Consider the following 15,504-nt stretch of genomic DNA (forward strand, 5'->3'; position numbering starts at 1 on the left):
GCGTCCCGTTTCAGGGAGTAGAGGGAAATTTTTGCAACATCAACGGCGCCGGCCAGAGTGATGCATGTACAAACAGAGTGCATATCCTCACTGTCCAGGTCGTCTACCGAGTGCGAGACATATTTTGATGCTTATCGGGCGTGGTGCGATGAACTGCGCCGGTCGCGACTGCCTTTGCAAGCAATGTGGCCTCTGCGCTAGCCGGATCCATCACCGCCTCATGTGTACGCACCAACGCGCCTGCTCAAAGACCAACTTCCAACATCTCCACTTCTCCACCTACTCATAATCATATACGATGATCGCATTCGTCGTCGCGTCGATTTCGCGACAGCACTCTGTGCATTCAGTACACGACATACAACTCCCAGTCCCAGCGTGACTCTACGCGTCTTTGTTGTCACCAGGCTAGGCTACCATCATTTCTGACAGCCAGCCAGAGCTCTCCGGTGCCCTGGTGGCTTGCAAGGCTGCCCACCGGTAAGCTCTTGACCACTTTTTGCCCATCGCAGCAGCCGCAAACAGTGCAGCCCTTTCCGTCTCGCTTTCTGCTCTATTCGACACGAATCAAACGCGACAATTCTGATATCCGTGGCAAGGCGGATGTACCGGACGGACCCAACCTCTCGCTTGAACTGATCTGCATGAAGCGCTGCAGCTAGCGCATACCTGCATCGACATATCATCTGGGGATATCGTTCTTCTACATGTCTTCCTTTTTTCTATTGATTATTCTGTCTTCTGGCCCCAGCGCTCCCCCATGGGAATTCGACGTTTTCCCCGCAGCATTTGCGTGTTGAACGTGTAATTTCGAAGTGGAGTCCAACGAACGCAGGTCCAACGCTTTTCGTGCTACGCGAATTGCCCTCCATGTCATTGGTACCGCGCCTGTGGCTGGCTGCAGACAGCGGTCCGCGATACGCCCGTGCTTGACCACTATTTCTATTCGTAAACAATGCGCGAAGCTCTAGCGCAACGCCTGGATCGCATTCTCGAGCAAGAGCCAGGAACGTGTGGTACACCAAAATATCCGTCGTCGTGAGGTTGCGATAACACTTCGCCGCTCAAGGCCGTATTTGTTGTTTACCAGTCATGATGTTGTCGCGTGACATTACAGCATCATACTTTAGTCATGGTCACTGTGGGACTGCCCGGCTTCTCCTCCATGTTCCGCACGCACACTACTGGTCATTGGACACTCGCCATCATCAGATTTCATGATGATTCACGTGCGCAGGTATTGCCTTTGCATCTTTACAGCGCTTTACTCATCGGCGTCGACTCGAATTTGAACCACATTGATAGCAACACTGTTACACTACAAGTAAACCATCGCATTGCACTGCTACAGCGTCAGTCCTAGCATGGGCGTGCCCTTGCACATGACAGACAATTTCAGTACTTTCAGAAAACTGCTTCGGACATGACAAGTATCTGAGCAGGCAAGTAGCGTTCGATCTCGTTATTTCTCTGTGCCGCGACAGTGGAACATGATGGCAGTCTACCAAACTTTGGAAGAGCACGCACCAGCCATGAGCCCCAGTCAAGTCATTTTTGGTATTGAATAGCCAAGTTCTGGAACGTACAATGGATGCGAGAGTTGAATCGGATGATTTATATACCAAACTCGTGTCAGAGGCGCCAAAATGGAGAGGCATAGCATAGTCTTCAAGAATTTCCGCTGATGTTATCAATGTAGGTTACTGCACATATCTCCAGAATAATAAGTCCACTCTATAACAGCTTTGAAGTCATTCAATTACTATTCAGGCATAATTATCATTTCATCATCTTTCCAACATGAGCACTTGCACATCATCTAGTTCTCCTGGCTGTTTAGCTCTGCCACACGTGCGATAGCAGCGGCAATGGCACTAGGTTTTATGTTATATCATGCTTTTGGGATAAGGGTGATGACCTACCCTGTGTCAGGAGGATCAGAGAATAGCAAAGTCTCCAAATCTGCTCTTGCAACAGCGATGCGTGCTGCAAGAGAGCCCATGGTCGGTTGGTCGTTTTCGTTCTCTCGTCCTGCGTTACCTTCCGACACAGTACCGGCGTTATCCCCTGTGTCTTCTCCATGTTCATCTTGGCCGGCGGCAGCAGCAAGGGTATTTCTGGATTGCGCTCGAGCAATATCAGTGCCTGCTGCGATAACTGCATCCACGGTAGCTTGGAGCCTCTGGATTGCGTGTTGAGTGGAGTCCAATGAGAAAGCGTTGCGTCTTCCTCCCCGAGCTCCAGAGGATACAGGTACGGTACCTAGTTCGTGAACGACCTCGTTGGTCAAATGATCCTGGCACCAATATAGCCGATCGGACTTCGGACTTGTAACTTCAGTAGGCTGACTGGCTATATATAGGCTCATTTTGCTTTTCTGGAATTTTGCATAAGTGTCGAAGCCCTGAGAACGCATGTAGTAGCATAGGCGTAGTGCATCTTTGGCTTGTGGATGCTTGTCTTCCGCTATATTTTCCGTCCAGTAGTAAGCTTGTCGGACAGTGAGTGTATCGGATGCATGAAGGCCTAACCACTGCAGCAGTTGGAGCTGTATTCTGATATACGCCAGGCTTCTTACGGTACCCTCTGCCTCGTCTGTTTCATTGTAGGTGGTCTTGGGCAGCATGGAAACGAGCGTAGTGACAGGCTTCTTCGATCCTCGCTGCGGAGCCATTTCGAGGAAGTCTATATATTCAATTGGGTTGTTTGGCTATGAAAACGATGGGTCTTACTGACGGCGGAATAATATGAATTAGGTGAACTATAATAGATCGAGTGGGCGATTGCGTGAAAGAAGGATATGAGGGGCGCCAAGAACTACTTCGCGGGTAGGTACGAAGAAGCGCTGTTTTGTAGGAGCGGTGTGAAACCAACAGTGAGTGAGGAAAGCACAAAGGAGAACATACCAGTACACAGATACCTGAACAAGATGTATGAGGCGGGCTCAAGGCACCGTTGATGGCACAACTACAATAGTGTAAGAGTAAACGAATGCGTCTCACTCAAACAAAAATACGGACATAAACGTGGACAACTCAAATGAAATAGTACTGATGCTAGGTGAACACGAGAAGATGAGATTCCTCTGATGTACTTCGACCACCATGAGCTTCGACAGAACCTTGTAGCCCGTGCAATTAAGAAGTCTTACTCGGTTCCACGTCCGAATGCTCCGTGTGGCACATCACCCCATGCCTCTCTTCTCTCAACCAGGGCATGCACAGAAGTGTTTTTAACAAGAAATGAACCGGCAGTAAACATTAGCTCTTCAGCAAGCGGTAACAAGTGACGGAGACGAGAACGCAAGTATGAGATCAGAAAAGCGCTCGGAAGTTACCGCTCCAAGGATGTAATGTGAGAATCGCTTCGAAACGTACCGAGAAGTAGTCTAGATCAAGCTGGACTCTGTTTCGAGCATCAAAAAGCTCTGGGTACGCAGTGCACTATTTCGCACGGATTCCAACTATGACTATGCGGGATCGCGCTGTGGTGTCGCGACTCGTTTGTGTCTACTGTTTAGCCTTCATCTCGGCTATTCACTACACTTTAAGAATCTCTCTCGAAGCAGTAGTTCGCGTGAAACTCCAACATTGTGCTCGACACGCGTGCAGTTGCTCTCATGGCATGGATGTGGTTGTCGTGAGTTCCAACTGCGCGGCCTGCTGCTAGCTTCGCTTCACATGTCTAATCGCACCGAATCCAATCAACACAATCTTAGATTCCATCAACCAATCATACCAAGCGCACCAGACATCCAGTTCCAAGGTCTAGACGCCCTTGGCCCTGTCTGGATGCTTGAATGGCGGACATCCAGCCAAGAGATACGTCTGATGTGCAGGTTTCCACGCGGGACGATCAGTTGGCCTCGATTTCATGGCTCAGATGACGTATAGCGCAACACCATCTTGCGCAATAACCCTGTCTATGTGCCACCACAGCGGGCCACAAACTTGTAACGAGCACGGTGCAAGTGATCGAGGATGAGATCACTGCTGGCGCAAATGGCGTACACACAGGACGTGCAAGTGGAGTATATATGTCGGCTGCCCGATCTGGGTGTTGACTTGCACATGCAAATACGCACAACCTGAGCGAACCCCACGGACAGTTTACATTGCTATCTTTACCTTGAATACAATCAACACAAAGCAACATTCCCAAAATGACAGACCAAAACAAAGGATCACAAAAAACCTACAAGGAGGCTGCAGGGGAGTACTACAACCAGAAGTACGAGACATGGATGCCATGGATCGAGGATCAGTACCTGAAGTGGTTCACCAAGGATAACAAGGCTTCTTACGCTACCAAACGTACGTCTATTCTAGTTTAATCTCGTCTTGCCATATCACATGTCCCTAACACATCGCCTAAAGAGAACCTCGACAAGACCAAAGTCACAGGCGTATCCCAGGTCGACAACCTCCAAGACGGTGTGAACGGCCTCGTCGGCGGCCAAGTTGGCAAAGGAGGAATCGCACAACCCCTCGGTGACGCCGTCTCCAAAGAGGGTATCAATCGTGCTGAACGCGGCGGCAAGGATGAACAAGGCAAGCCCATCGAGGGACAAGGCCCACTGGGTGGCTATGGCCAGAGTGCTGCGGATGGAGTGAAGGGTGGTGCGAGCAGTGTTGCAGGAGGCGCGAAGAGCGCTGGGGGTTACATTGGAGGCATGTTTGGTGGTGGTAAGGGAGAGCAGAAGAAGTAGAGAGGTAGAGGCAGGTGACATGATACCACGATCCATAGGATTTTTACTTTAGGCAGATCAAACTGAACAGTTTTGCGCTGGGTTTCGTAGTTTTATGCTTGGAATTTATCTTCCGTAGTAATACATATATACTCCCTAGTCGTTGTTGCATCGTTCGTAGGCTTGCAGGAAAACCTCCCTCATGTCATCAAGACGTTGGCATGGAGGATCTCTACACTACGACGTCGCGTGTGCATCCACGTCTACCACGGTGCCTTCCCCCTCTTCCACGCCAAATAACTTCAAGCAGTTCCCTCTCTTGAACATTCTCGCGCAATCTACAGCATTCGGTTGTCCCTTTTCTACATCCGCTCCCCCCTCATATAACACTCTAACAACGTCGTCGTATCCCTTGAACACGGCGCCCGCGATAGGACTCTGGCCTCTCCCGTTCAACACATTCGCGTCGGCGCCGCTATCTAAGAGCATCTTTGCAGTCTCGGCATTACCGTGGTACGATGCCAGCATGAGAAGTGTGTCGCCGGATGCATTGGTGAGGTTCTTGGGGATGCCGGCGCTGACGTATTGGGAAAGGGTAGATGTGTCCCCACTGCGGGCGAGGTCGAAGAGGCGCGCTGCTAAGTCGAGGGCAGCAGGTGGGAGTTCAGAGGGGGATCTGGAGTCAGGTGGGGCTTGGACGGCACCGTCGGTATCGGTTGCGCCTGTACCTGTGACTGCTGCTTGAGGGGCCTGTTGGCCATATGATTCTTCGTAGGACGGCATCTTCTATTCTTTCTTTGGTGGATGCGAGTATACGGCGTAAAGTGAAGCAGATGAAGATGTTGCTTTGAATTAGTGTTGATGGCAGACCGCCTGCTGATATCGTGGTTTACATGGTGAAAGTCTAGAGCGCAGACGCTCAGTAAGAGTAAAGGCGCCATTAACCATCTCTCGAGCGTCGATGACGAAATTGATCCCGGTCGCGCTTTCCGAGCAGGAAACGCGCTAGTGGTCGCTGCACCGTTTGCTTGGCGGCCATCGCGACTTCCCCAGTGTCGTTCCATTGTTCAGTCGACGGTCTTCACCACAACCCGCATTACTGTGACGCCGCAAACAGAACACGACACTCGTATTGCCGTCGCGACCATGGCGTCACCACCACATATCCCACAGCTCAATGTCCCTGGTAGTCGCAAGCGCGGCAGCATATCCTCACACTCTGGCGCGCCCACCAAGAAGCGCAAACCCTCCAATCTCCGCAACGCATTCTCGCCAGATGCTGAATCAGTCGGAGGTTCCCCTCGCCAATACTCGCGCTCACCTTCCGTGGAAAGCAACATCACTACATCAGTCGTGAACGGCGCAGGAGGAAAGAAACGGCGGAAGAAGGGTGGAGACGGAGGTAGTGTGGCTGGCTCAAGTATAAGAGGAGGTAAAGGCGGCGACGGAAGAAGTGCAATCGGAGGTGAAGATGAAGATGGCGATGGAGAAGTAGAAGACGATGACGATGACGAGATGGGCGAGGAGATGGGTATGGAAATCGAAGGCGGCATGAGTGTTGAAGCACGAAGGAAACAAGAGAAGGAATACGAACGGTATGTTCCACCATCAACTTTCTGCTATCCAAGCCCAGTTCACTAATTGCCAGTGCGATGAACAGCATGCTAGAAGACTTCATGACCCCCGCCCAAATGGACCGCTACGCAACCTACCGCCGTATTCGCCTCAAGCGCGAAACAGTCCGTAAACTCGTCAATCAAACACTCTCCCAATCCGTACCTCAACCTATAATTATCGCCGTAACGTCCTACTCGAAAACTTTCATCGGTGAACTCATCGACCGCGCCCTCACAGTCCGCGACGAATGGTCCGCCGTCCGCACTCACTTGCCCAACCCAAATCTACCCGGTCCCATCCTAAGTCAGAGCTTGGTGAGACCAAGCGCTCATATCAAGGACGACAGGAATCGTCCCACCAACTCGGATATCACAAGTGCGGGATGGTATCCTGGCCAGGTTGATCGGTCCGAGAGTTTGTGGAAGGAGGTGGAGAAGGATGCTGGTTTGCAGGATAGGCTGAAAGCATGTGATAAGGGACCACTTACACCGGCGCATTTGAGGGAGGCATTAAGGAGATACAAAAGGGATCGTGATGGTGGGGGTGCTGGCTTTGCGGGTATGAGTTTGGAAGGCGTGGAGAGGACTATGGGGAGGACGGGCGGGAAGAGATTGTTCAAGTGAGGGCATCTGTTTGTATTCCTTTCAAAGTACTGGGTTATTTTGGGTGCCACGGCCATGGGTACCGCCAAGCATAGCGACGGCGTTTGGGTATGGGTATCCCTAGCATAAGACTGCATGTTCTTATGGTGCAAGAATCGAAAAATCTGTCTAACATTGACAATAACACAAGTCAGTTGCCAAGTGAAATCTGTTTGGTTATTGCGGAAGGTCATACAATGTCACACGAAGGTACATATATTGTACTCAACATAAAGCATGAGCAGCAACAGGGGGTCATGAGTGGAAGTGGAAGTGAAACCTTCTCAGAGGCACTTTTGAAGAGCTACATTTATTCATAGCTATTCATCATTCCAGTCCATCCCAACCGAAGAGAGAACACCTTAGGAAATCATAACGCTAATCAACAACCATCTAGTTCTCGTGGAGGAGGTCGAGGAAGGTGTCAGCAGCAGGCTCGGGCTTGCTGGCCTCGAGCTTCTTCTGGCCCAACTTCTCCTTGGAGAAGGTAGCAGCGTATGGGTTGAGGCGGAGCTGCACCTGGAAGTTCTTGAGCGGGTTCTTCTTTTGTACGACACCACGCTTGGAGACGGCTCCACCACGGACGGGGCGGAGGACCTTCTGGACGTCGCTGGAGTTGATGATCTTGCTGAGGTCGGGCTGGCTCATCATGCTTGATGGGAGGAGGTAGTCCTTCTTGAGCGCGGAAGGCTCGGCGGTGGATCCGTAGACCTTGTCAAGGGCGCTGAAAGCAGATGAGGTCCAGACGATGAAGCGACCGAGGTGGCCACCGGGGGCGAGCTGGAGGAGGTTCAGGGAGTAGACGGATGAGGTCTCAACACCTGGGATGTTGCGGAAAGCAAGGACAAGCTCCTTGCCATCCTCGTCGGGGTTGTAGATGACCAAAGGACCACGGCGCTGCTTGTGGCGGCGGCCACGGAGCTTACCCTTACCAGCACGGAGCTTGCGGGAGTTCTTGGCCTTCTCGACATCGGCACCAGCACCGACAGCCTTCAACAGAGCGACGGCAGCGGAGGTCTTCTTGATAGCGGCATCGGCGAAAGCAGTCGATGAGATAACGAGGGGAACCTCAGGGACAGTGCTGATGGCGTGACCGCGGGCAAGGAGAAGAGCAGGGCTTCCTGAAGCAGCGAGCGCAGACGCGGTAGCGAAACGCTTCTGGTTCAGGTTGATCTTCTGGTGCCACTTGCGCCAGACCTTGGTGGGAGCGAACATGCGACCGGATCGGCACATGTTACCGAAAGCAGCCTGACCAGCACGGTGAGTACCTCCACCAGAGACACGGGGAATACGGGCGACAGCGCGACCAGTACCCCAGGACTCGGCAGAAGTTTGGTGACCAGCCTTCTCGGAGCTGCTTGTTGTTAGATTGAGCGATTGTGCAGCATGCGAGGTAGGCTTACACAGCGTATGGCTGGCGGCGGTTCTTGTTCATGCCAGTGTGCACCGCGTGGACGATGTCAGGGCGGATGGGTGCCTGTACGGATGGTTAACATTGCTCAGAGATACAGCAGAACCGTCGAAGCAGGTTGTGCATCTTCAAGAGACTGAGAGCCGGCAACCCAGAAAATGCGAGTTTTTGCAACAATTTCACGCCCGCACGTCATGGGAAGAAATCCGCGATATTCCAGGTCAATGCGAGCACTGCCCACTGCCACCCGCATCTTCGCTCTTTCAAATATCTTCCCATGTGTGCGTTGCTCCAACTGCCATTATGGCCTCTCTCAGTCTCCCCTTCCGATTGCGGGTTGCGTCGTATTGCGAATTCGAATTGCGGCGGAACTAACCTTGAAGACATTGGGCACGGGGACGGTGTCCTTGGTGGCCTCGCCCTTGGCGGAGACGACGGTGACGGTTGGCCTCGACATGGTGGCTGTTGTGTATTGACCTGGTGGTTAGTTGTCGCGAGAGAAGATTCGAATCGTCAATGTTCTCGCTGAATTTCGACTCTCGCTTACCACTGGTGGTGTCGCGCTAGCCGCCTTGGGCTTGGCGTCGTTGGTCGCTGCGCGCGAGCTGGAGCATCTTCACATGCATCGCAGCAAGCGCTACGAATTTTGAAAACATATTGTAGTCCAAAGTCACATATCGAAAATCACTGTTACGGCAGTCTACTTCGAAGTGGGATGCTATCTTGAAATCCAGAAAACTGCAAATGTCTCCAGCAGCTATGACTAGTCTCAAGACTGTTGTGCGCAGAGCAAACACGACAACTTAATAGAATGCTTTTACCTCGACAATGCTCATGGCGACGGGCTTGCAGATGACACACAAGAAGTCCTGAGGATGTATATACAGAAGCTACATGTCTTGTCATGCGTCCTTTCTTTAGTGCAATTAGCAGATCATGGCAGAGATGCATACTTCAAGGTCAGCATCATCAATAGGTACCCGCTCTGGAAATGAAGTTTGTAAACAGGCTCGGTCTTGTGATTCGTGGGGTATCTGAATCACTGTTTCCGTTCATACTCAATCATCTATCTGCTTTGTCTTTAGTATCACTATAGTTTCAACCAGGAAGTTTACATAGGCGTCAGTCGTAGCCGTAGCGCTAGTCAATATCGGAGGCACGACTTTCATCTCTGTTATTGTTATTGGCATATTGTACTGTCGATGCCAGACACAAATCTAATTGAGTACCTTATGCGCGCAGTCAATATGGTGACGTGTTGCATTTCAAGTACTGTGTAAACATAGGGGCGCATTGAAGTAATTTGGCTATGTTGAGACACCAAGCACAACCAAACCTACGACCAGGTCAACCAACAATTATACAAGTGCTGGCACGTCCCTGCTTGTTGGTCGAAGACGTCGCATAGTATTAGGTTCCTCGGTCCGCGAGCACGATCGCAAACATCTGAACCTTACAGAGGCCCGTGATATATCACCCCTTAGTATGCTACTTGGTCCAACTAGCCCTAATAGCGGACGAACTAACATGTTCTACCACAGTTTCTATGATAGCCTGGTTGTTGTAAGGTCATGGCAGATAGCACGGTGATGGCACGTAGACTCGGGCCGTCTTGGGGACCTTGTCCAGAGGCCAGAACACTCACGACGCTCGACTCAGTCGAGTGTACCATGTGCGTGGTAGCGAAGAGTTGGGCTCTGATCTCTCCACGTTGCAAATTGATAAGTATGGAAACCACCACTGAGTCGCTCAGTCAACCCTATCCCGATCTCAAGAGCACGTGCCGGTCAAGGTGAGGCGGAATGCACTGAGTCGGCGGATCTTCGCATGGATGCCTGTTTCGGTGTCGCGTTGCTTTTTTGGACGGATTCTGCCGGTGTTAAAGATGCTGAAACGCATTCGGTGTGGGCTGGCCGAATCGGGTTTTTGCGTGACAGAAGAACAAACTATTAGCATTCAGGGCACAGGCAGCGGCAGAGGTGGAAATAAGTTTCGGCAGGTACAGCATAGATTGCGGCTCTGCCTAACAGCCATGCGGGAGAAAGTTCCACATATGTTGTGAGTGGGTTTAGGATTACGAAACTGACGGCAGAGAGATGAAACGCGTGGTAGTACTCACATGACGAAGACGCGGAATTCTCACCCCGCCAACGCCAACATGTGGGTCGATATCTTTCCACGGTGCGTTTCACGTCAGAGATATTTACTTGGACTGTTTTGCATGCCTCAGAAGGCTGCGATGAAGGCAGTCGCAGTCGACGACGCAGTGCGTGCCAAAACAATGGCTGTGGCACGCGAAGCGAGGCAAGGGTCTCCTGGCTGTAGGATAATGACATTAATGACGACGCTGGCCGGGCTGCTGCGATGGACGCGAACGACGAGTAATTATCTCGTGTGCGTCCAGGCCGGAGACGGGACGGATTACATGGCTAGGTACTGTCTGGGGTGGCTGCAATATGAGCGGACCCCTACCTCTTTCCGAGGTTTCTCGTCTGGGCCTTCCCGTCTACAGGCTGCGGCCTTCCAGGGGGGGGGCTACTCTAGACTCGAAAAGGTCCGGGGAACAAAGGCAGTCTGGTGAAGTCATCCGCCGGCGTGTGTGGGTGTGAGCGTGTGGACGAGGCGAGGAGAGATTTTGTTTGCTAGAGCGAGGCAAAGGACGACTACTTGCAGGCTGCAAACTATGGATCGACGGCGGTACGGTAGACATGTTGTAAGGCGGCGTGCTTGAGTGGACTGGTCTGTTTGTGTAGTGTGGCCCATGGCCCTGGCGTGCTAGTGTGCTAGTGGTCGCAGCTGCCTCGTAGCGCACCGGCGGCGGTTGCTATTCCTGGAATGTCGGCGCTTCCACAGAGCCACCACTAGCGTTGCCTCGCAGTTCGTCTCCCCCATCCATCGACAAGACGCATTCACGCCGCCTCAATCACGACACACAGCGTGCTCGCCTCGCCTACCCACCTACCCTCCCCCCAACACCCAGGCGGCAGCGGCTCTGCGATCGACCGGCTTCCCTCGTCCGCTCTAAGCTGGTCACACTCTGCCACCACAGCAACCACGAGTCCAGAGTGTGTCGCAATACACGACAATTGTGAGCGCGGCAGCCACGTCGAGAGCGCCTTCCTCACCACCGCCCTCCCCTCACCACGCAGACCCGCAGCGTCGCCGACACTTGACCTTTCTACCCACTACGCCGCATCATCTCAGGCATAGGCGCATCGCCGGCCTAGTCGCTCCTTCCCCCAGGCGCTTAGTAGAGGATCTGGTATTCTCGCTCCCATTCACCACACCAGCGCCCCTCTCCACTGCTGTTGGCAATCAGGTAAGCTGCATGTCCTCTTCGCGTCCCAGCTCCACCCTCTGTGCCTTGTTGTCCGTCTGATCGAGCATGACTGTGCACAAGGCAGTGTACGGGCAATCGTCGTCTGCCATCCACTGCTTGCTTGACCATGTACACTACTCTTCCCCCCATCCTCGAGTCTGGAAACAGTTTCTCGAGGAACTGTCTTCAGCCTCCGTTCCCCGTTCCCCGTTCTCCATGCCCACGTTTCGAAACGCATGCGCCTGCCACGTCTGCCTCGCCCACAATATCTCACAACGCTGACAGTCCCACTCTCAAAAGGGCTTTCTCTACACCTAATTCTTCTTTCCCTTCCAAGAAACTCGAGCAGTCATTCACGCACTGCATCCTCCAACCGCAAGCTCCATATTATTCACATAGCTCCAACGACCACTGTTCACGCTTGGCAACACACACCACGACTCGGAGACCCAGCATGGTCCAGACCAGTGCGCGAACATTCATGCCCATGCCGTCCTTCGGCGCTGTATTCGGGGGAGATCACCACAACAAGGGACAGAATGGCGGCAATGTAGTACGCCCTGCTACGAGCCCCAACACCAACTCGGGCGCACCATTCTCCTCCTTCCATATTCACCACGACAGTCGCGACAGTACATCGACGGGCTCCTCCGATAACTCCCCAACCACAACCATCTCCACCATGGACTCGTCGTCTGTAACAGATCCCTCACCGGGCGTGTCACCCGAATCACCTCTCGCAAAGACAATTGCGTCTTCATCCTTCGTTGCCGACTTCAGGTCGCGGAGGACAGAACCCTCAGCCGGAGACCCCGCAGCCGGCCCTTTCTTCGAGCTACAGCGTCCGACAACACCTGCGAAGAAGCCTCGGAATCTCAAAAACCTTGGTATCAACACTGCGTCTTCACTCAGCAACTTGCGCGCGCATACACCTGCACCCATCGCAGTAGCACCTAAAGAGAAGAACAGCTCGGCACCACCATCACCGTTATTTATCAAGCCACCGACACCGCCGAGGCGCCGACCATCGAACTTGAGTTTAACAATCTCGACCCCCGGCAGCAACGAGAGCAAGCCTGTACGACTGCTAATACCCTCAACACCGTCCTTCAACCGCCCACCCCTTCGTCATTTCCAGTCATCTCCATCACTACCATTATGTTCACCAAGTACGAATCCTATGGGTGGCATGCAGCTGCCTCCCCTACGTCCTGTTGCACCCAAGCCAAGTGGTCTTAGCGAAGTTCCCTTCGAAATGGAAGAAGAAGAGGACCAGGAACCGAATTTTGATGTGCCGCAATCACGGGAGGAGAAGCCAGCTGCGTATCCCAATGGACCTATTTGTATCTACGAGTCTGGCGTATATCTTTACTTCGAGCCGACCGCCGTACAAGCCACGACATTCGATGTTATCATCAACGTCGCGAGCGAAGTAAAGAACCCCTTCACCTCGTCGACGGAGGAGTCTCAAAAAGACATTGACGCTAGGCGCATAGATGGCCCCCCAGCGGAGAACGTTGATTTTGCCACCCTGGCGCAGCGGCCGAAGCAGTCGTTTGGTATGGAAGACAGCTCGCCGACAACACCAAAGGCAACAGCACCGGTCATGCAGACAATACAACCACGCGAAGTTGTCATTGATGGCAAGACATACAAGACCCCAGAGTACATTCACATGCCCTGGGAGCACAACACAGATATTGTCCCTGACCTTCATAAGTTGGTCAAGATGATCGATGAGAGAGTGCAGCGAGGCAAGCGGGTACTCATTCATTGCCAGTGTGGTGTCAGTCGCTCTGCGAGTTTGATCGTTGCCTACGGTCTGTACAAAGACCCGCAGATGAGTGTACAAGAAGCATATGACAAGGCAAAGAAGCGAAGCAAATGGATCGGGCCGAACATGAACCTCATTATGCAGCTGCAAGAGTTTAGGAACAGCTTGTTAAGACAGAACGAGAGCCGCTCATACCACAACCAAGGCTATGGACGTCGGTCTGCCGGTCTCCCTACATCTCGCTCTACCGGAAACAAATATGACAGAGACTCTGATTCAGGTTCGCGTACTCCACGAACGGCACCACTTCCACCCGACAGCGATATCAGTATGCAGCGGGCCAGCACAGGCAATATGATGGCGATATCCCCAGGTCCTCTATCCGCGCCCACTGGGGCTTTCTCACCTGGTTTCCGTCGGTCTTGGGACTCTAGCCCAGCACACTTTGAACTTCCATCGCCACCTGTCCCGATGACGACACCCTATGTTGATCCAAAGGGTCATGTCGTGCCTATGGTATCAGTGACCAACGACGACCTGCCGACCATTCAGACCGAAGATGTTTCCGACGACCACGAGCTTTCTGAACCCACGTTCAGACTTTCCGCTGTTCCCAACTTTTCACGTCAACTTCCGTTACGGTCAAGCCAGAGCAACGATGAGAGCGCATCGTCTGGAACAGAGGAGAGACATCTAGCGCCTTTGCGACCATCAGGGTTCGAGTTCGAGCCACTGAGGTCCCCTGCTGTAGCGAGCTTCAACATACCCTCTTTCACTCCTTACGAATCATCAGATTCCGAGGTTATGTCGCCAATCAAAACTTCCTTTGACAACCCATGGCCGACAGGCTATGATCTGGATAGCCAATCTCAAGCGTCCGTGCATGAAGAACTCGATAGAGACAGCAAGGAGCGATTCTTTGCTCCTCTGTCGCCCCGCGATACTTCCTTCGAGCTAGGACAACCTGCGCCATCGCAAGCTTCACATCATGATGACCGTCATGAAGTGCCTAAGATTACTTCTCCGCTCGCTTCAGATTTCCCCAAAGACGTTTTTGGTAACACAGATGCAAGCCTAGAAGATGAACTGAAGTCTCCACGCGCTACGGAATTCCACATGACACCATTGAAGCCAAGGATGGCAGATGAGGATCCATTTGGCTTGACATCACCAACAAGAGCAGATTTCAACCCGTTCGACCGACCCAGCATAGCGGCTATCAAAGACTCTGAAGGTGAGGATCGACGTCCTTCTTTCCAGGCTATCCTTCCGCCTGCACATCAGACTTTCAACGGGTTTGCATCACTCGACGGTACAGCGCAAACAAACGCCATCTTTGAGCCCCCTAGTTTCATGTCTATGTTCCCGCCAAAACTTAGCCAAGCAGCCGGACCACGCTTTGACAGTCTTAGCAATTCTCCCGAAAATCAAGCCTCGGCCCCTATCGACTCGGCTGCACCTGTTCCTGTAGCGTTCCCCAAGGCACCGGATACTCCCCGATCTCCTAGCGAAACTTTCCTTTCAACTCCCGCAAAGGCTATTCGAACTAGGTTCTCATCACCGAACATGCGCGAACAACGGAAGTTGCATAAGCTGCAGACAGAGATCCAGTCAAAGCTCCCAAAGCCACCTGCTCCACAACATGCCGCGGACGACATCGATGCAATCATGTCACCACGGGCAGAAGAGTTCACAAGGAATCCGTTTCACTATGATATCCAGTCCTCTGGTGACGACGCGAGTCCAGTGTCTTCCAATGAGACGATCAAGGACGGACGCAACGGCCATGTCGCTTGGGAAGAGCCACTACCCAGGCAATGGACACCAGAAAAGGCTGCTGTTGACCCTCGGAGTCCAGTCCAAACGGGCAGTAACCCCATCGTCCGTAACATCTGGGACGTGTTATGAGCGACGGTGCAGAACGACCAAATTTCAAACTCAAAACACGCGCAATGGATCTGTTCCATTTACTAGTTTCTGGAGAATATGCCGCGCGCATAAGATTTGGTAGTTTCGGCCGCCTTATCGGAAATTACGCGACCTCACTCCGAAGGA

The 15,504-nt window shown here is 52.5% G+C and overlaps 7 protein-coding genes across 7 annotated transcripts; 3 read left to right on the top strand and 4 right to left on the bottom strand.

The window, feature by feature from the left end:
- Window positions 1–408: 408 nt before the first annotated feature.
- Window positions 409–686, bottom strand: GT037_003988 (uncharacterized protein; the record flags this gene model as incomplete). Its single annotated transcript, XM_038929035.1, has 2 exons — window positions 409–553; window positions 610–686. 2 exons carry the CDS (start codon window positions 684–686, stop codon window positions 409–411), a joined length of 222 nt encoding a protein of 73 aa, XP_038788742.1.
- A 1,133-nt stretch (window positions 687–1,819) lies between these two features.
- On the bottom strand, window positions 1,820–2,674 carry GT037_003989 (uncharacterized protein; the record flags this gene model as incomplete). Its single annotated transcript, XM_038929036.1, has 2 exons — window positions 1,820–1,874; window positions 1,923–2,674. The coding sequence occupies 2 exons, from the start codon at window positions 2,672–2,674 to the stop codon at window positions 1,820–1,822; spliced, it is 807 nt and encodes a 268-aa protein (XP_038788743.1).
- A 1,488-nt stretch (window positions 2,675–4,162) lies between these two features.
- GT037_003990 (uncharacterized protein) lies at window positions 4,163–4,708 on the top strand (the record flags this gene model as incomplete). Its single annotated transcript, XM_038929037.1, has 2 exons — window positions 4,163–4,313; window positions 4,377–4,708. The coding sequence occupies 2 exons, from the start codon at window positions 4,163–4,165 to the stop codon at window positions 4,706–4,708; spliced, it is 483 nt and encodes a 160-aa protein (XP_038788744.1).
- Window positions 4,709–4,924: 216 nt separating this feature from the next.
- Window positions 4,925–5,470, bottom strand: GT037_003991 (uncharacterized protein; the record flags this gene model as incomplete). The annotated part of the gene is made up of 1 exon (XM_038929038.1): window positions 4,925–5,470. The coding sequence occupies one exon, from the start codon at window positions 5,468–5,470 to the stop codon at window positions 4,925–4,927; it is 546 nt and encodes a 181-aa protein (XP_038788745.1).
- A 363-nt stretch (window positions 5,471–5,833) lies between these two features.
- On the top strand, window positions 5,834–6,927 carry GT037_003992 (tafii28-domain-containing protein; the record flags this gene model as incomplete). The annotated part of the gene is made up of 2 exons (XM_038929039.1): window positions 5,834–6,282; window positions 6,336–6,927. 2 exons carry the CDS (start codon window positions 5,834–5,836, stop codon window positions 6,925–6,927), a joined length of 1,041 nt encoding a protein of 346 aa, XP_038788746.1.
- A 411-nt stretch (window positions 6,928–7,338) lies between these two features.
- Window positions 7,339–8,813, bottom strand: GT037_003993 (60s ribosomal protein l4; the record flags this gene model as incomplete). Its single annotated transcript, XM_038929040.1, has 3 exons — window positions 7,339–8,299; window positions 8,349–8,422; window positions 8,733–8,813. 3 exons carry the CDS (start codon window positions 8,811–8,813, stop codon window positions 7,339–7,341), a joined length of 1,116 nt encoding a protein of 371 aa, XP_038788747.1.
- A 3,316-nt stretch (window positions 8,814–12,129) lies between these two features.
- GT037_003994 (dual-specificity map kinase phosphatase) lies at window positions 12,130–15,357 on the top strand (the record flags this gene model as incomplete). Its single annotated transcript, XM_038929041.1, has 1 exon — window positions 12,130–15,357. The coding sequence occupies one exon, from the start codon at window positions 12,130–12,132 to the stop codon at window positions 15,355–15,357; it is 3,228 nt and encodes a 1,075-aa protein (XP_038788748.1).
- Window positions 15,358–15,504: the final 147 nt, after the last annotated feature.

This window comes from Alternaria burnsii, assembly GCF_013036055.1.
Source record: "Alternaria burnsii strain CBS107.38 chromosome Unknown 730, whole genome shotgun sequence".
Taxonomy (NCBI): Eukaryota; Fungi; Ascomycota; class Dothideomycetes; order Pleosporales; family Pleosporaceae; genus Alternaria; species Alternaria burnsii.